The sequence below is a fragment of the Gopherus flavomarginatus genome, chromosome 8, assembly GCF_025201925.1.
Source record: "Gopherus flavomarginatus isolate rGopFla2 chromosome 8, rGopFla2.mat.asm, whole genome shotgun sequence".
In the NCBI taxonomy this organism is placed as follows: domain Eukaryota; kingdom Metazoa; phylum Chordata; order Testudines; family Testudinidae; genus Gopherus; species Gopherus flavomarginatus.
In genome coordinates this window covers 17,778,498-17,795,332 of record NC_066624.1, presented here as the reverse complement: position 1 = coordinate 17,795,332, position 16,835 = coordinate 17,778,498, and the positions used below count along the sequence as shown (strand labels likewise).

Here is a 16,835-nt window from a genome sequence, read left to right as displayed (position 1 = left end):
TCAACTGTATAAATAAATAGAAGCTATGAAGTTAGAAGCTAGGAGAAAAGTTAGGTGTTACCAGTGATATAATATGGGGCTTATTGGACCATTGCATAGCTCTGCATCTAAAACTGATGCAAATATCATTAAAAGGATTTATTTTACCCCAGGCAAGTAATTTGTTTTGCCTTTGTTGAGTCCGTGGATTTGAACTGTAGCAAAAGTGTATTTTCAGGAGAAAGGGTAGTAAGCAACACGTAAAAGCTACAATTCAGGAGTGAATGGGTTAATTACAGAATGTTCTAGCAACACAATCAAGTTCAGAGAGCCAAAATGTCCCTTTCTTGACTTCTACCAGGTGACCCAGGGGAATCACTTGGAATTTCCGGTGGGTTAGGAAATAAAGGAGAACGAGGGGACCGTGGATTCCCAGGTAAGGTAACCCTTGATGGTTATGAATTTCTGGAATGAAAGCTGCAAGGCTTTTCATTGCTGCACAGGCCTGTGATTTTACTATCTGAAAACACTTATTGAGTCTTCTCGTGCAGATGAGAGATGTGGGGACTAGAAGGTGGCCCAGGCCTGAGCCTGAAAAATACTAAACACTCCAAAACCAGGCAAAATCCTAATCTCAACCCCATCCCTCAGGTCCCACCTAGCTTCTCATATTCTGTAGGTTCCAGAGTGTCCAGTCTCTGGCACCCTGATAACAGGTCCAGGCCCCTGTTCAGAGGCCTTTGGTGCAGCAGCATCAGGAAATGCATATACTTCTCATTTTCTTCAGGCCTTTCTCTAGTATAGCTTTTCTGCCAGATTAGAGAGATGAAGCAGTGTAGCCTTATGGTTAGAGAAGTGGACAGAAAGTCACCTTTCCTTCTGACTTACCATATGAGTTTGGGCAAGTTATTTTAAACATATCATAGCACTTCTTCTAAAAGGATCTCAACCAAAGTGCAGTACAGAGCGCTGAGATAATGTCTGCAATGCAAACAGAGTAGCTGTAATGCCACTAAGATTTGGTGATGTGTAACCTAAGACTATGAACTGGTTCAGCTGAAAGGGGGAATGATGCTGGGACACTTTTTTTTTTTTTTATTCTTAAAAAAAGCCATGGGATCATTAACTTCCACCTGCACAGTTTCTAGGGATGGGCAGAAATTGATGTTGATTAGATGTCTTATCTGAAATGCAGCACCTACCTAGCATTGGACACCAGTGATAGCAAAGTCTTGTTATGAAGTTAGAATTTATAGAACCTGATTTTCAGAAATTCTGAGCACAAACAGTTAAAATGAGACCCTATAACTTTCTGACCCAGTGGGGATAGTCACCCAGTGAGTCATAGTGACACAGAAATTACTGTGACTTCTTGATAGTAGAAAGGGCCTTCCTGTCTCTCTCTCCCATATTTTTTTTTTATTCCTAGTACTCAGCAGTGACCTGTGATTGGTTGCAAAAGTTCTGTAAAAGGCCAGTAGCTTGCTCCATAGGATATTGCCACTCATCCCTTGACCTCACGAGGGATATCAGGAGATTATAGCAGCAGTATCCTATAGTACACTGTAATGGCCATAGCATTGCAAAGCAGAATTGTTAGTTCATGCCCAACCCTTAGATAACAGATACATGATGGTATGGTCTGTGATAGGATCTAACATGATTTTCACGCTTACCATTTAAGGTGAGAGGGGAAAAGATGGGCCAAAGGGTGAACCAGGATACCCAGGAACCACTGGCATGGATGGGCCTAAAGGTATCCCAGGTGATCTGGGCCGAGAAGGACCACCAGGTATGGCAGTGAGCATAGCATCTAACCAGTGAGGTTTGTAGGATGGCCAAAGATATACTGTTGTGTTGTTTTCATTTTTGTTCTTGTGTTGCTTGTGATAGGGCGGCCTCATCTTAATAGAGAAATAAACAGAAAAGACCTTTTGTAACAGACACAATGTCATCTGGCACTCTGTATTTTCTTCTGTTCTTGCTCTGAAAGACTTGGCCACATTCTATAGTGATAAGCCTAGAGGCAGATCCTGCATTGTGGCACCTGGGTAACATAGCACAGAAGATATAGCCAAAGGGAAAGGGGAGGACGAAAGCTGAGTTTCAGCCACCTCTGGACCTCCTGGATCCTGGGCTGCTGCTGGGTTCAAATGATCCCTGATCTGAGTTGCAGACTGTAATTCACAGCAGGCTCTCCAGGGCTGGTTCTCCAGCCATTGTCATGATTAACGATGTATATAATCAATGTATCTATCTGAATTATTTACCCAAGTCTATAATCTGGGCAGATGATGAAAAATACATTTGTTGAATAATTTATATGAGAGAAAATAGTGAAATTAATCAGCTAAATATTATACAGCTAGTTGTTATAATAGAGAGGGTGCTTTGTTTGTTTGCTTTGTCTAGATAGCAGTTTGCTCATCCAGCACTTCTACATTGCCATGAGCGGGTGAAAGACAGCAAATGGTAAAACAGAGTTGTCCAATGCTGGCACTCAACAATGCAGGTGCATGTGTGAAAGTCCATCCCTTGTCATTTTGTCGCTTGTTTTCAGGCCTCCCTGGAATTGCTGGGTTGCGAGGAAATGCAGGTCTTCCAGGTTTTCCAGGGCAGCCTGGACCTGTAGGATTCATCGGGCTCCCTGGGAGAGCAGGGCCAAAAGGTGCATCTTTCTTTTAACTTTCCAGCTGGGGAAAAAGTCAAATCAATAAACTAGTATGTTGGCTGGGCAGGATATAGGAGACAGCAGAGTTGTAGTCTACTGTGCTTGGGCCAGTGTGCATTAGTAACTGAAGCTCATTTCTTGGGGCTGTCAGTGTTGGCTCCAGCTGTTCAAAACCATAAAAATAATGTCTAAAAAGGGAGAGGCTCTTACCTGATTTTTGAGGTTTGGGTCATAGTAGGGTTTGTTGCAGGTAAAACTATAATAGCAAGCTCCTGTGGGAAAAGCTTTTCTTCTTGCATTAATGTGGGGTGTCTAGAGGAAAATCTTACTTGCATTGGTCTCCAGAAGCACTAAACGCATGCACAGAGTCTTCTTGTCTTGTACATTTCCTTCAGATTAGGTGCTTCTTGTATGCTACACGCTATTGATTGTCCATTCAAGCTTCTATAATGTCTCCTCAGGATTCCCTGGATTTCCTGGTTTAAATGGTCTGAACGGCTTGCCGGGCACAAAAGGGTCACCTGGAACACCAGGTAAAAAAACTGCTCTGTGGTATATTTAGAGGGTGGGGTTTGAGTGACGACATAGTTCATCACAAAATGGCTCCATTTTAGTCATGTTCTGGCTTTAATAGAAATAACAAGGAACCCACATTGTGCATCTAGCATCCATATTCTTACTAAATCTGTGGGACCAAATTCTGCTTCAATAATGAAGCATTAGCACTGAATTCAATGGGGTTTCACACATGAAACGAGAGCAGGATGTTTTCTGCAGGTGCCATTGGAGTTGTAGGTTCTGCCTCAACACCTGAACCAGCCTGTAGCCACTAGGAAGTTAATTTGATGAAAGTTTAGGCCTGCTTTGTCTCTCATTTCTGTTACTCTGATTTCACACAGACAACAATTGGCTATTTGGTTAGGTTTTGGCTTAAAGATGACACGTTGCCACGTAGATCTCAATTACACTGGGCCTGTGCTCGTTCATGAGAGTAGTATCACTGAGGTCTGTGGGCTCCCTCAGATAAGTAAGAGCACCAGGCCCTTAGGCTGCATTTAGGAATGTTCTGCTGGATTTTCATATTTTGATGGTAATTTTAATAGTTCTTTTTTTCTCAACAATTTTTTGACAAATCCAAAGAGGTGGGGAAAGACATTTGGAGAGAGAGGTATATCTAGTCAGAATCATCCTCAAAGTCTGAACGTTTTTAAAATGGTAACAGAAACGTCAAATTTGTAAACTTTAAATTGTAGCTGGATAAATGAAAGGAACACAGGCATTACTGGATGCAAACAGTATTAAAACTGAACATAAAAATTCTAGTTTGTAAAAAAATCTCTCTAGTGCTCTCCATGTTTTCTGGATTTCAAAGTCTTTATTTTTGGGAAATAAAGACAATTGCTGTATTTTCTGAAGCACTCAAATGATTTACATTTGTTTTCTGATTTTCATGTCTGAGAGAATGGAAAGACTATATGGTATTGGCTCTTGCCAACACACCATGGGAAGCATCTCCCAGAGCCCTGCCTCTATCCTGCAGCACTTCATGCTTCACTCCAAATCTTCTTGAGCAGTGGATGCTGATTGACCCCTCCATCTTGGAAACCAAAGTCTTTTGAACAGTGGGTTCAACTCTTGTATTGTGTCTCCTGAGAGGAGTGGCACAGAAGACACAATCCAGGGAGATTGGAGGCAAAATTGACTTTCCCAAACTGACTATGGGCTTTGCTGGAACCCAGAATCCCTGCTGCACCAAGCACTATGGGCACATCCTTACACCAGGGCTCATGAAAGGGCTGTGCTGATCTTAGGCTGGGAGAATTCTTCCCCAGCCCCTTGGGTCATCTTTATATCCACTGTGCACCACCAGAGCAGCATATAAGGGACTGGCGTTGGGACCAGATTCAGCCTCAGGGACTTCTCCGAACTCCAGGCAGCCAAGGGGTGGGTGGCTAACACTGTATATTGACTGAACATGCAAACAGACTTACAGCAAAGCAGTTGTAAAAGGCTCCTCTGTCCTCTTTAAACATGTTTGATTAGGTCTGAGTGAAGCTGGACTGAATGGCCCTGCAGGGCTTCCAGGTCCTAAGGGTGAAGAAGGTTCCCCGGGCATTGGCCTAGGAGCCCCAGGACTCCCTGGGCAGAAAGGATCTTCAGGAGACACGGGTAAATAGTAACGACTGTAGAAGCAGATGAATTGTATTGACTAATAGAATGTACCTAGACTTGGGGCAGCTGGGAGTATATGTAGGGTCAGTGTAGTTTAATAATGGAAATTCACAGTCATAAAGATATGAAGGGGTCATTGGTTTGTAGATGTGTAAACACAAAATAAAGGTATGGTATGGTCTAATGTATGACAAATGACTGAGTGAATAGTTTGTCCTAGTTTTATAGCTCTCTCAGGGTGCTCTCACTTAATGAGAAAGAGGGTTTGTTCCTTCCCTGGAGGGGGATGGGGTGTTGTTTGGAATAACATCCCGTACCCCTTAATTCTACCCATATTGATGTTACACTGTCCACGTGCATCATCCCTGATGATCACAATAGGGATACATCCATTTCCTGTTTTTTTTTTCAATATTCATCTGTAATTCTAGGTCCTCCAGGTTCTTTGGGTCTGCCTGGTTTACCAGGGCTTCCTGCCATCTCTCTTCCTTCAAATATACCTGGGAGACGTGGTGATCCTGGCCGTCCTGGAGTGGATGGGAATCCAGGTATGGAGATGAGAGGCTCATTTGTGTTATATGCTCTAGCAGTGGAAATAGCAAGGTTGACTGCCATTCATTTCCTGTGAACAGCTGAGAAGGGGAAATTGACTGACTGCTCATAAAATCCAATCTAAACTGGTGTTTAGAGCAGGGATTGGGAATCAAGAGGTCTGGGTTCTCCGGTCATTGCTCTGTCACTGACCTAGAGTAAATGGTTTTATTGCGCTATGCCTCAGTTTCCCCTGATGTAAAATGGGGATAATAATAGTGTGCTTATTCAGCTTAGTAAATGCTTTGAGCTCCTGTTGAAAGGTGGCAATATAAGTGAAAAATAATTATTTCTCGTTAGTCACTAGTATGATTTAATTATTTTATTGAGATTTCATTATCATTCCTGTTGTTACTTTTTTATTTGTACTGCAGTAGTGGCTGGGAGCCCCACTCATGGACCAGGCCATGTGCTCGGTGCTGTACAAACCACAGAACAAACAGATGGTCCCTGCCCCAAAGAGCATCATTGTACATGCTCTGATAAATCACAGTGCAGCGTGACTCACCAATGCTTGCAGTGTGAAGGGATGTGAACTCCCTTCACTGGCAGTTGGGGAAGCAAAAGAAATAGAGATTTGACCTAGAACACAATCGTTTGTAGCAAATCCTTCTCCTGGCCTGCTGAGCTGATAGTTATAAAGGGGAAATGATATTTTTGATGTCCATAGGACATCCCTCACACTGGAAACCTTGCTTCCATGCAGCCAAGAATGAATGAATGAGTATGCCATAGGTGGCCAGCTGAGGATAATGGCAGCATTCCGTCTGTTACAGAAACTGACTTTTCTCACCCATTTTGTTTCTAGGTACCCCAGGTCCTCCAGGTCCTCGAGGGCTCTCTGGCCCAGCCTCCAGTCAAGGTGATACTGGCCTTCCAGGTCGCCCTGGAGTTCCTGGTTTGCCAGGCATAAAGGGTGACATGGGACTCCCTGGTCCACCTGGAATTCCAGGAGCATCAGGACTCAAAGGTATTTTCGTACAGTGTTTTGAAGTTGTCCCCTGGGAGTATAAAGAGCTGCCACATGTTGTAAGCATGTTAGCTGTGACATCAGTTCTGATGTAGATGTGTTGCACTCTGGGATTTGTTTTCTGTTCCATGAACGCCGAAGGTAGGTTTCTCCAAAGCACTCCATTTTCACCTACAGTGATGGAGCAACATTAGGCCAGCCCGCCCTGAGCACTCTTGAAAATCCCATTGTTGCAGGCACAGAGGGTGCCCGAGGCAAGCAACAGTGGTCCGTTGCCCAGAGTGCATAGCGCCAATAAACACACCAGGGTGGAGAAGCAAGCAAAGTTTATTTGAGATCTCAAAACGGTGCTGGGAGACTTAGTATGCCTCAGATCCAGCCCTCCTACACAAGCGGCTTTTCCTTTTTTATAAGTTTTTTTTCTCTTCTTTCTCGCTCCCCCTCCTCCCCCTGTAGCAATTACGTAAGCGCAGATGCATTAGGTAATCTTGGCCGCAGCAGCTCGTTAGTAAGTTTTCCTTCTGCAAATTATCTTGTCCTTCTGCTAAAGGTGCACAGGCCTCATTATTTCTGCTTTAGACCAGTTAGAACTGTTGCAACTGATAACGGCTGTTACACCTGGCCTTTTAGGTCGATTAAAGTTCAGACATGGAGGGACTCCTGTCTGCTGAGGCCTAAAACCAGGAAGGCTCCATACCCTTGTGGCCTTCCACCCTCCCGAGTTACTTAGGGTTATGCTTAGTGACACCAACACCAACTTGCATTTTTTCACTTCTCTTCATTAATTTAGGTAACAGCTGCCCACAGACAGGAACACTGTGCTTGTTGTTTGCTGCTGCTGGCTGGGATTGCCTATCCCCAGATCCATGTACAGATCTCCCCTCTTCTGTGGGCTAGGAAAAGCTGCTGCCACAGCTCTCTCCTACCCATCCACACATCCTCTGGGCCTCGCCTCGGCCACACCATGGACTTGGGGATCCATGAAGGGCCAGGGACAGAGTGGGCTGTGCGGAGTCAGTCTGTGCAGGCAGGGCCAGTGGGGGAGCACATCACCCATCCTCTGGTCCTCCCCAGTAGGAAGTGTGGTTCTACAGGAGCTATAGAGCTTGGGAGCCAGGCGAGGAAGGACGCTGGACATAAAAGCTGCTGTGAGGGCGCAAGGCCTCTGACAGGTTCCCTGGATTTGTGGATGGGCTCCAGAGCCTATTTGTGAGGGCACACCCTGCCCCCTGGGGGTTGTCAGGGGAAGAATTTCACATGGGAAGATACCTCCTCCCCAGAACCCCCTCCCATGGATTTTTCCGCAAGAGGGAATGGTGTTTGTAATGATTTCAGATTAAGTGTAAGACTCCCTGCTAATAATGTTACAGTGGAGGCTCTCACAAAGCTGCCCAGCCGATGTGTCAGTCGATTCTGGGAATCAGAATTGACACAAGGGTGTGACTATGTAGTTTAGAACCACACCTCTGCCACTGTTTCACTCAGGTGCAGAACCAGGGATTCGTTTTCAAGGGCCATTAGTCTTTGATCTGTATCTTCTCAGGTGTGAAGGCTGAGCCAGGCTTTATGGGGATGCCAGGTAAAGATGGGCTTCCAGGGGACCCTGGAATTCCTGGGCTGAAAGGTGAAACTGGTAGCCGAGGTAAGCACAGGATGACTTGGAGAGCTGTACTGCACTTGCAAACGGCTTGTGGGGTGGAAGGTGGGGGAGCACAATTAGCAGGTTTCTGTTATTTTGGGTTTTGTTCCTTTTTTCCACCCAAGTACAAAGCCTGAGCTTTTGGTGACTTTTAAATGGGGATGGGCATAAACCAGCAACTCAGCTCCAAACCCGCCCAGATGTTGGGGAAGTTGGGAACCAGTCTTTGCAACTTTTGTTACTTAAAATGTATCTTCTATAGTATTTTCTCTGTGGAGACAACTGCTTGCAGAAATTGGAACTCTCTCTGTGTTGATCTTTCTATCAGTCTCTGTTTCTTTCCTGCTGGGGGGGGGACGGGGGGGTTTCTGTTTCTCCCCCAGATCCCCAACAACCTGTATTTGTAGCCAAAAAAATAAAAAAGGGGCTGAGACTTAGGGAAATTAGGGACTTTTAACAAGAGCTTGGGAAGTTATGGGAATATACCCAGTACTATACAGGGCTTTCTCTATTTGTTAAACTACATCCTTGTGTTAGTAGATCATCCTATCTGTGCACTTTATGTGGGGTACTTATGGTGCCATTTGTGGTGTGTACAGGTTTCTCAGGCCCACCAGGCGCTCCAGGCCTAATACCAAAACCAGAAGAAGTCATAGTTCCTCCAGGACTACCTGGTCTGCCAGGAATTGATGGTGTCCCTGGCTATGCTGGAGATCGTGGATTTCAGGGACTAGATGGACAGCAAGGTAAAGAGCACTGCATTCAAATAAGTGAAACTGAAACGTTGGACTTCTTGCATTCGCAGGAAGCTGTTTTGTAAATTGTGCTGTCAAAGTTCATATGCTTTTCTTTAGAAGCTTTGTAATGGAAATGACGACAGTGCGTCTTTTTTTAATTAGAACTGGCTAGAAATATTTTTTTGTACATTATGTTCATGGGATTTTATAGCCTCTTTTGCGTTGCTTTCAGTTCCATGAACCTAACAGTCAGGATGCAGTTGGCACGATGGCAACGCAGATCTGGCAGCAGATCTAATCAGTCTGAGAATAATTCATCATGGAGAATTATAGGGATTGTGTCAACATGAAATACTGTAATACTTTAGGAACCCAATTTTGCACTGTTGTAATTTTGCCATTGACTTCAAAGGGTGCAGGATCAGGTCCTACATACCCACCACTGCAATGCTGAATGTTCCTTGTCATTTGGGAAAATAATTACAACTTAATGTTAAATATGAACACAATTTCTCACTGTATGCAAGCTCTTGGAGAGACAGAATCCCAGCAGGTGTCTGCTCTTTTCCCTGCACACTGGTCTAAAGCACAAGATGACAATATTAAACAGAGACCTCAAGTGCTAATCCCATTGAATTTTAGAGCAGGTGGGAGAGGGGAATTTAGATTCAAGTCCGTTGATCTAAACTTGCCATTATGTAACTTTAGATCATATGATATCCAAAATTGAAGGAGGCCCATTTTCTGATTTGGATGTGGCTGAAATCAATCAAGGATAGCTGCTTCTGTAAGGTTTTAACCCCAAAATGGTGGCAGTCAGTTCTGAGACCAGGTAATCTTTTCTCTGTTTACAATGGCAGAAATCTTGAGAGATACGATGAAAATAATCACAACATTTTACTGGCATCATATCCAAACCTGAATCCAAGTGCTGCTTTGGCTTCAAACTCAAATCCACCGGAGCCTGAGCCTGACCCAGATCTGAGCACTGTCTTCTGTTCATTTGTACTGCCTGAATGTGTTACACGCAGCAGGTCGTAGGTCATATTGAATCATGGTGCCAAGCTGTTTGTTTGTAGCAAGAATTGTTAAGTTTAAGCCCTCAGCATTGCTAATCATGACACATCCCTGTGCTGATGCCAGGAGTGAAAGCTTTGATGTAAGAAAGCAAATTAAATAATAATCATTACATTTAATTACAGGTCCAAAAGGTCTGTCAGGCAGATCAGGTCAGGTGGGACATCCTGGTTTACCGGGGCCAGATGGCGCAGTTGGGGATCCAGGAACCCCAGGTATTCCAGGACCACCAGGATTGGAAGGTAATTTTATTCTTTAATTTGTTCTTTGGATATTCTCTGAGTGCTCAATCAGCAAGATTTCAGATTGGCCTCCTAATGCAGTGATGCTGCCCGAGGTCTCAGACATCACAGACATTCCACATTATAGACTTAAAAAAGAAGGACCTATGTGGTGCCCAGGATCTTGTGCCTGCATTGATGTGAATTTCACCTTTAGTGAGACAGTTAGGAGTAAACTCACCCACTGCAGCATGCTCTGGAGTATGCAATTGCTATCTGTCACTACTGATGATTAGGCTACGATTTTGTCGCAGAGGTCAAGGAATCCGTGACTTCCAAAGACTTCTGTGACTTCTGCCCACAGTGGCTGGGAGCTGTAGGGTTCCCCCCAGTGCCCACGGTGGCCAGGCAACAGGGACCCTCCCAAGCTCCAAGCTGCTGAGCTTGTGGGAAGCAGGGGCTCCCTGCAGCGCCTGGCCACCCTGAGTGGTGGGAAGCCTGGAGCTCCAAGCCCCCACGGGTAGTGGGGGGCCCCAGATCTCTGAGCCAGGGCCCCTGCAGCTGCCTAGTTGCTGTTGGGACTCCGCAGCTCCCCATTTGGATAGGGATATTTTTAGTAAAAGTCACCAAGAGGTCAGGAGCTTCCATGAATTTTTCTTTATTGCCTGTGACCTATCTGTGACTTTTACTAAAAATATCCATGACAAAAATCTTAGCCTTACTGATAATTCGTTGTATAGGATGATGGACACCTTTCTAGCTGTAATAAACAGGGAGTCATCAGCAGGGTTTGGAAGCACAGGAACAGGGCATTCACTGTAGAATTTGAAGAGGAGTGAATCAGAGAGAAGAAATGTGGTTGGAGTGGGACGGTGAATGGGAGGTACATCCTGGTGCTTGACTGACAGTCAGAGTGTCTGGATTTTGTTCCTAGCTCTACCACAGACTAGCTCTGTAACCTGGGACAAGCTACTGAACTTCTGTGCCATCAGGATAAAACACCACCACCTACTGCACTGGTGTGGGAATTAACGAGTGCTGGAGGGCCTCACCCACAAGGGCAAGGCAGAATTACTGTATTATGAACTACAGTTGCAAGTGCCTGCATATCAGTGATTGGGTGAGACAGAAAAATTAATGGTATGGAAAAGTGAGTCATTATCATAGGGTACTGACTGGCTTTGAGAATCAGCCAGGCCTATTTGATCACATGGCAACCATCAATACTTGAGCTTTACATTGTCGTTTGGTTGTGACAGAAGTGACATAAATGCCCAAACACAAGGATGGATGCAGGAAGTCAGCTAACTCACTTGCCGTGTACTCGCAATATGTGACTGACTTCTCTCCCAGGTGTCTCTGGAAAGCCAGGCCCATTTGGTTTGCCTGGAATGCCGGGTCGGGGTGTAGGCATTGGATACACTTTGGTGAAGCACAGCCAGTCGGAGCAGATTCCGCCATGCCCAATTGGAATGAATAAGCTCTGGGAGGGGTACAGCTTGCTGTATGTGGAGGGTCAGGAAAAGGCGCACAACCAGGATCTCGGTAAGTCAAAAAGATGGCCACAAATGAGGCAGGCCAAATTCCACTCCCCCATACACACTGCACAACTGCTACTGATTTCACTGGCCTTTGTCAGAGGTGTGAATCTGAAGTGGAATACAACACTGAGGGTGCAATGATACTTGCCACTTGCTTATCATCTGGGTCTGGTCTTTACTAGCGCTTGCTTTTTGGCAGCAGCTTAATGTGCCTTTTGTTCTCCTCTCCATTCCCACCCCAGGTTTTGCTGGCTCCTGCTTGCCTCGCTTCAGCACCATGCCATTTATTTACTGCAACATCTATGAGGTGTGCTACTATGCCAGCCGAAATGACAAATCCTACTGGCTCTCCACCACTGCTCCCATCCCCATGATGCCAGTGAGCCGTCTGGAGATCCCGCCGTACATCAGTCGTTGCTCGGTGTGTGAAGCACCTTCCCAGGCTATTGCAGTACATAGCCAGGACATTACCATCCCACAGTGCCCTGAGGGCTGGCGCAGCCTGTGGATTGGATACTCTTTCCTAATGGTGAGAAAAATCGATTTGTTAATGCAAAGACTGTCACACTTGAGGTCTGAGGCTTGTTTTAATATTGGCAGTTCATCTTTGACGCAGCCACTAAGTTCGCTAGTTTTAACAATTGCGTCCAAGAAACTGAAAGCTCCACAACGAGCTGACCTAAGGAGTTCCTTGTGTATTACCAGCAGACCCAGTATAACCTCTGCCATTTTGTTGCCATTTAGCTGACTTCTCAAGTGTATTGATAAAGTTCATGGTGGGGTGGAAGAAACAGAACACTTCCATACTATGAAAGAGACTAATGGCCCTTAAGAATTGATTCCTTTAAACATCAAAAAGGCTAATTAACTATAGAGAGACAAGGTGAGTGAGATTATATCTTTTACTGGACCAACTTCTCTTGGTGTGAGAGAGAGAGTTTGAGCTTATGCTCAGCTGTTCTTTAGCTCTTCCAGACCTGCAAGCCCAAAGGCTTGTGTTTCTCACCACCGGAAGTTGATCCAATAAAAGATATTAGCTCACTCACCTTGTGTCTCTAAGATCCTGGGACCAACATGGCCACATCACCGCAATTAAAGTATAGCACAGATTTAACCCCTTCTCCCACGCTTTTTTCCTGAAATGTTCTACAAGGAGATTTCCTGGTAGCTCATTAAAGTATGATTGCAAAGTGATTCTAAAAATAGCAATGTGATATTCTTTATTGTCTCTCAGTTTTCAAATCTGCTCACTTTATAAGTGAAAAGCTGCTTTTTTATATTACCAGAATCCTATATTCAACCTGAGGTTTGCATTCTTGTGCTTCCCCCCTAACTCTAGGGTGACCAGATGTCTCAATTTTGTAGGGACAGTCCTGATTTTTGGGTCTTTCTTATATAGGTTCCTATTACCCCCTGCCCGTCCCGATTTTTCACACTTGCTGTCTGTTCACCCTGCGTTAACTCTGACCCAAGTGACATATAGCACACGTGTCATGGAGGAGCAATCTAGATTTCCCCATTTTGTTCACTGCAACAAATGTATCCCATGAGTTCCTATGTAACTGCCTATCTCCTTCTTTTGGAACTCAGTTAAATAACCGTATTCATTCTAGCACACTGCAGCTGGCGCAGAAGGCGGAGGTCAGTCCCTTGTCTCACCCGGCTCTTGCCTTGAGGATTTCCGTGCCACTCCTTTCATTGAATGCAATGGTGCCAGAGGAACCTGCCATTACTTTGCAAACAAATACAGCTTCTGGCTGACGACAGTCGAACGCACGCAGCAGTTTGTCAGTGCTCCTCCCTCAGAAACTCTGAAAGCAGGACAGCTCCGAACACGAGTCAGCCGTTGCCAAGTGTGCATGAAGAACTTGTAGCAAAAACAACCCAAACAAATAAAACTTTGCTACTTAAGTTTTTAAACCTCAATCATTGGAAGAAGAAACTAAAACACAAGCCCATTCTGCTGGTGGTTTGTGGATAAGTTACAACAGCCAGAACACTACTGAAATTATGTTTTAGATCCATCAGAAACGTTACTTCACACAGAAGGAAGGAGGGACAGACTAATGCTCTGAAACCTCTGACTGTTTTGTGGAACATGGTGCTACACTTTTGCTTCTCTGTTTGTTTTCTTATTCATGGCTACCTCAGAAAGTCTCTGTGCCTTTCTCATTCAGACTGCAGAGTGACAAGCACTCCGTATTATATCGCCCAGCCCTTTTATGCACTCATCTCTAGCCAATGATAGATTTTCTTAAATAAGTTGGTGCTTCACTGATGAGTTGTCTTTGCACAAAGCATTTGGCATGGCCTAGGGGAATATGCCTTGATTAGATGAGAAAATATGTAATGAAGTGGATTTTCAATAGGAAAGGAACTTAACTCTAAACTAATTAAAACAAATCACTGCAGCAGGTGCTCAGAGTATTAAGCATTCAAGACTGAAAACTGGCTTACCTGGGAAGTTCTTACTTAAAGATGAGCTCATTGTGTTTTGCTTTTTAAAGCAGTTGGCAAAATCTTTGGTTTCAGTGATGCACAAGCAACTTGGAGCCAAATTCAGACCAGCTGTAACTGATTTCCCCTGTGAAAAATGTGGATTTCTACTTGAACTTAAAGCCATTTTCATTATTCAGCACAGCTTTATCTCTATTGAAATGTGTTCTGTGTAAGGACACAGTTCAAGGTTTGTCGTTATCCTTTTGCAATCTAGCAATTTGTGACCTCCAGAATAATTTCATTAGTACGTACTGTGGCAGGGCTCCGACTTTGTCTCCGTGGGTCCTGTGCTTCCAGGCAGTTTATGCCAGTTTCAGAGGCTCACTGCGACCCTCCACGTAGCCCTTCTCTCTCTAGGGCCAGGTTACAGTCAACTGAGCCCTTTTCATCATAAGCCAGCAAGGAGGTTGGCGAGAGAATTTCCAGTCTCTGTTGTCCCTACAGGCTTATTCAAGAACAGTTTAGCCTCCTGTCCTGACAGGGGCCTGTCTTCCCCTCCCAGAAGATGTTTCTGTAGTGGTGGGTTGGGGGGAACCCAGGCCCATACTCTACTCTGGGTTCTGGCCCAGAGACCCTCGTGGCAGTAGCTGTTGGCAGCTGACCTTTCACCACTAGAACTGCTACATTTCCCTGGGCCACTTCCTCACAGCTCTCCCGCTTCCCTATCTTAATGCCTTCTTCACCCTAACCTTAGGGCTCCTTTCCAGTGGCTTGAGAGTATCTTCATTAGCCAGCCCTTCAGCCACACTTCCTTTCCCCCAGCCTGACAGGAGTGAGTCCTTTTATAGTATCAGAGGGGCCTTAATTAGAGTCAGGTGTTCACATTAGCTTAACAGCCTCACCTGACTCTTTGCAGATTAATTAGAGTCAGGCATCCATTCTAGCCTCGAGCAGCCCCCACTCTGGTCAGTCAGGGAACAGAAAACTGCTTATCCAGTGGCCAGTATATCTGCCTTCTACTAATCGGTTGTACCCAGCTGACTTAGGTCTATCACAGTACATATGAAACCATCTTTCTGAGGTAGCCTTAGAACAGGTTTTTTGTAAGTATTCAAACTGTGTATATTTTAAAATGTAGAAGCCTTATTATTTAGCATTCAAGTTTATGGAAACACAGAAGCAAGCAGTTGTTGGATGTACATTTTTTTTTACTGCTAAAATCACCTGTATTGTATTCTTCATCCTCTGGGCTTTATTTCTACTAGTTAAAAAACACATTACTGTATTTCTAATGCACTGTTAAATATTCACACAGTTCCTTCAGGTTATAATTACAACCAGTGGTACTCAATTTCTATTTTCCTGTATATTCTAAGGGAAAGCCATAAATACAATATGTCCATGTTGAGAATTAACTAAGGCTAAAGCTATTAATTTCAGCTTCTTTCTACAGTGAGGCTGGTGACACCCATAGGTATCAGCATTTTAGAGGATCTGAAGTGAGGGCCTTGTAAATTCAATTTTTTTTAATTGAAAGAAAACTGTACAGAAAGTTGCTACTGATCCAGGACAAAGACTTAATCACTCTTCTTTATTACTGACTTAGGGTACTTAGAATTCTGGGCTTGATCCACTGAAGCACGTGGTTGAATTTAAGTACACAGGTAGGCCCACTGATTTCAATAGGGCTACTCACAAGCTTAAGAGTTTTGCTGGATCCTGGTCAGGGTACTCAGGACCCTTGCATGGTTGAGCTCAATTGGAGCTAATAACTTGCAGTCAACAATTTATTCTTTGATGTAACCTCTTTCTGCTGCAAAATATCAATCACAACTTTTAATTATTCGACAAACATCTCGTTTTTTCACTCCATAGCTTGATGGTGCATCCAGGTCAGATACCTGATCTCTGCTAAGTCGCATGGTATTAGACTTTGAAATTCACTTTCTGCAAATATTTGTGTCCGTAAAACTCAACTCCAGTATTTGTTTTAAACATTTGAGCAAATATTTGTGGAAAACATTTTTTGTCACCCATTCTACTCATTAGGTGCCAGCAGAAGCACCAGGTCTGGTACCAGTTTATTTGTGTGGATGTTGAGGGGAAGGGTGAGAAAAAGCGGGTTTTGCTCTGGATGCACATGACTGAAGTACACATACGTCTTTTCAGGAGCAGAGTCTATGTACTTGTTTAGCTTTATGCACCGTGTGTAATGTCATGGCAGTTCTGCACTGAAAGCAATTGACTTCAGTAGGGCCAGGATTTCACCCTGATGGGTAATGTTAAGCACAAGCATGTCTTTGCAAGATCAGGGCCACAGTCCGATCTTCCACTCCTATCGCCAGACCTTCTTCCAATCAACCCTGTATTTACCCCCTCTCCTTCCAGTTGCTGCTCAAGACACTTTTCCAGGAAGCCTGTATACTTCAGATTTCCCCTCTGTGATGTGTTTACGTAATGAAAGATAACAGGAGGGCAATAAAAAAAAAAAAAAAGAACTAAGGATGATATGCCTAGCTTCATTGCTTAGTCATCTAGCGGGCACCTCCCTGTTCTGTGTAGATGTCATCTTCTAGAATGTAAGCTTTTCAGAGCAGGGCTGCATTTTCACTTTTGTCTGGAAGGCACCAAGCATAGTTATGGTCTTAAATGAATACTAGTTGGGGAGACATCACAGCTTTTTAAAAAACTTTGTGCAGTGACATCTCCTTTTGTTAATGTTCAGTTTCCAAACTGTGGTTAATAAAGGCAAACAAGGCATGAACTGTTGGTCTGGGTAATTATTTTTGTTCGAAAGT

At 44.3% G+C, this 16,835-nt stretch overlaps 1 protein-coding gene across 2 annotated transcripts in view; it reads left to right on the top strand.

Moving 5' to 3' along the window:
- COL4A6 (collagen type IV alpha 6 chain) overlaps nucleotides 1-16,801 on the top strand; it is a 200,248-nt gene extending 183,447 nt beyond the window's left edge. For both annotated transcript variants that reach the window (XM_050965151.1, XM_050965152.1), the window contains exons 34-46: nucleotides 341-415; nucleotides 1,664-1,771; nucleotides 2,540-2,647; nucleotides 3,112-3,183; nucleotides 4,694-4,819; nucleotides 5,254-5,370; nucleotides 6,222-6,383; nucleotides 7,927-8,025; nucleotides 8,622-8,768; nucleotides 9,962-10,078; nucleotides 11,411-11,602; nucleotides 11,841-12,127; nucleotides 13,212-16,801. In XM_050965151.1, coding sequence (XP_050821108.1) covers nucleotides 341-415; nucleotides 1,664-1,771; nucleotides 2,540-2,647; nucleotides 3,112-3,183; nucleotides 4,694-4,819; nucleotides 5,254-5,370; nucleotides 6,222-6,383; nucleotides 7,927-8,025; nucleotides 8,622-8,768; nucleotides 9,962-10,078; nucleotides 11,411-11,602; nucleotides 11,841-12,127; nucleotides 13,212-13,472 — 1,871 coding nt within the window. In that variant the 3' untranslated portion in view covers nucleotides 13,473-16,801. The remainder of the gene's footprint in view (nucleotides 1-340; nucleotides 416-1,663; nucleotides 1,772-2,539; nucleotides 2,648-3,111; nucleotides 3,184-4,693; nucleotides 4,820-5,253; nucleotides 5,371-6,221; nucleotides 6,384-7,926; nucleotides 8,026-8,621; nucleotides 8,769-9,961; nucleotides 10,079-11,410; nucleotides 11,603-11,840; nucleotides 12,128-13,211) is intronic.
- Nucleotides 16,802-16,835: the final 34 nt, after the last annotated feature.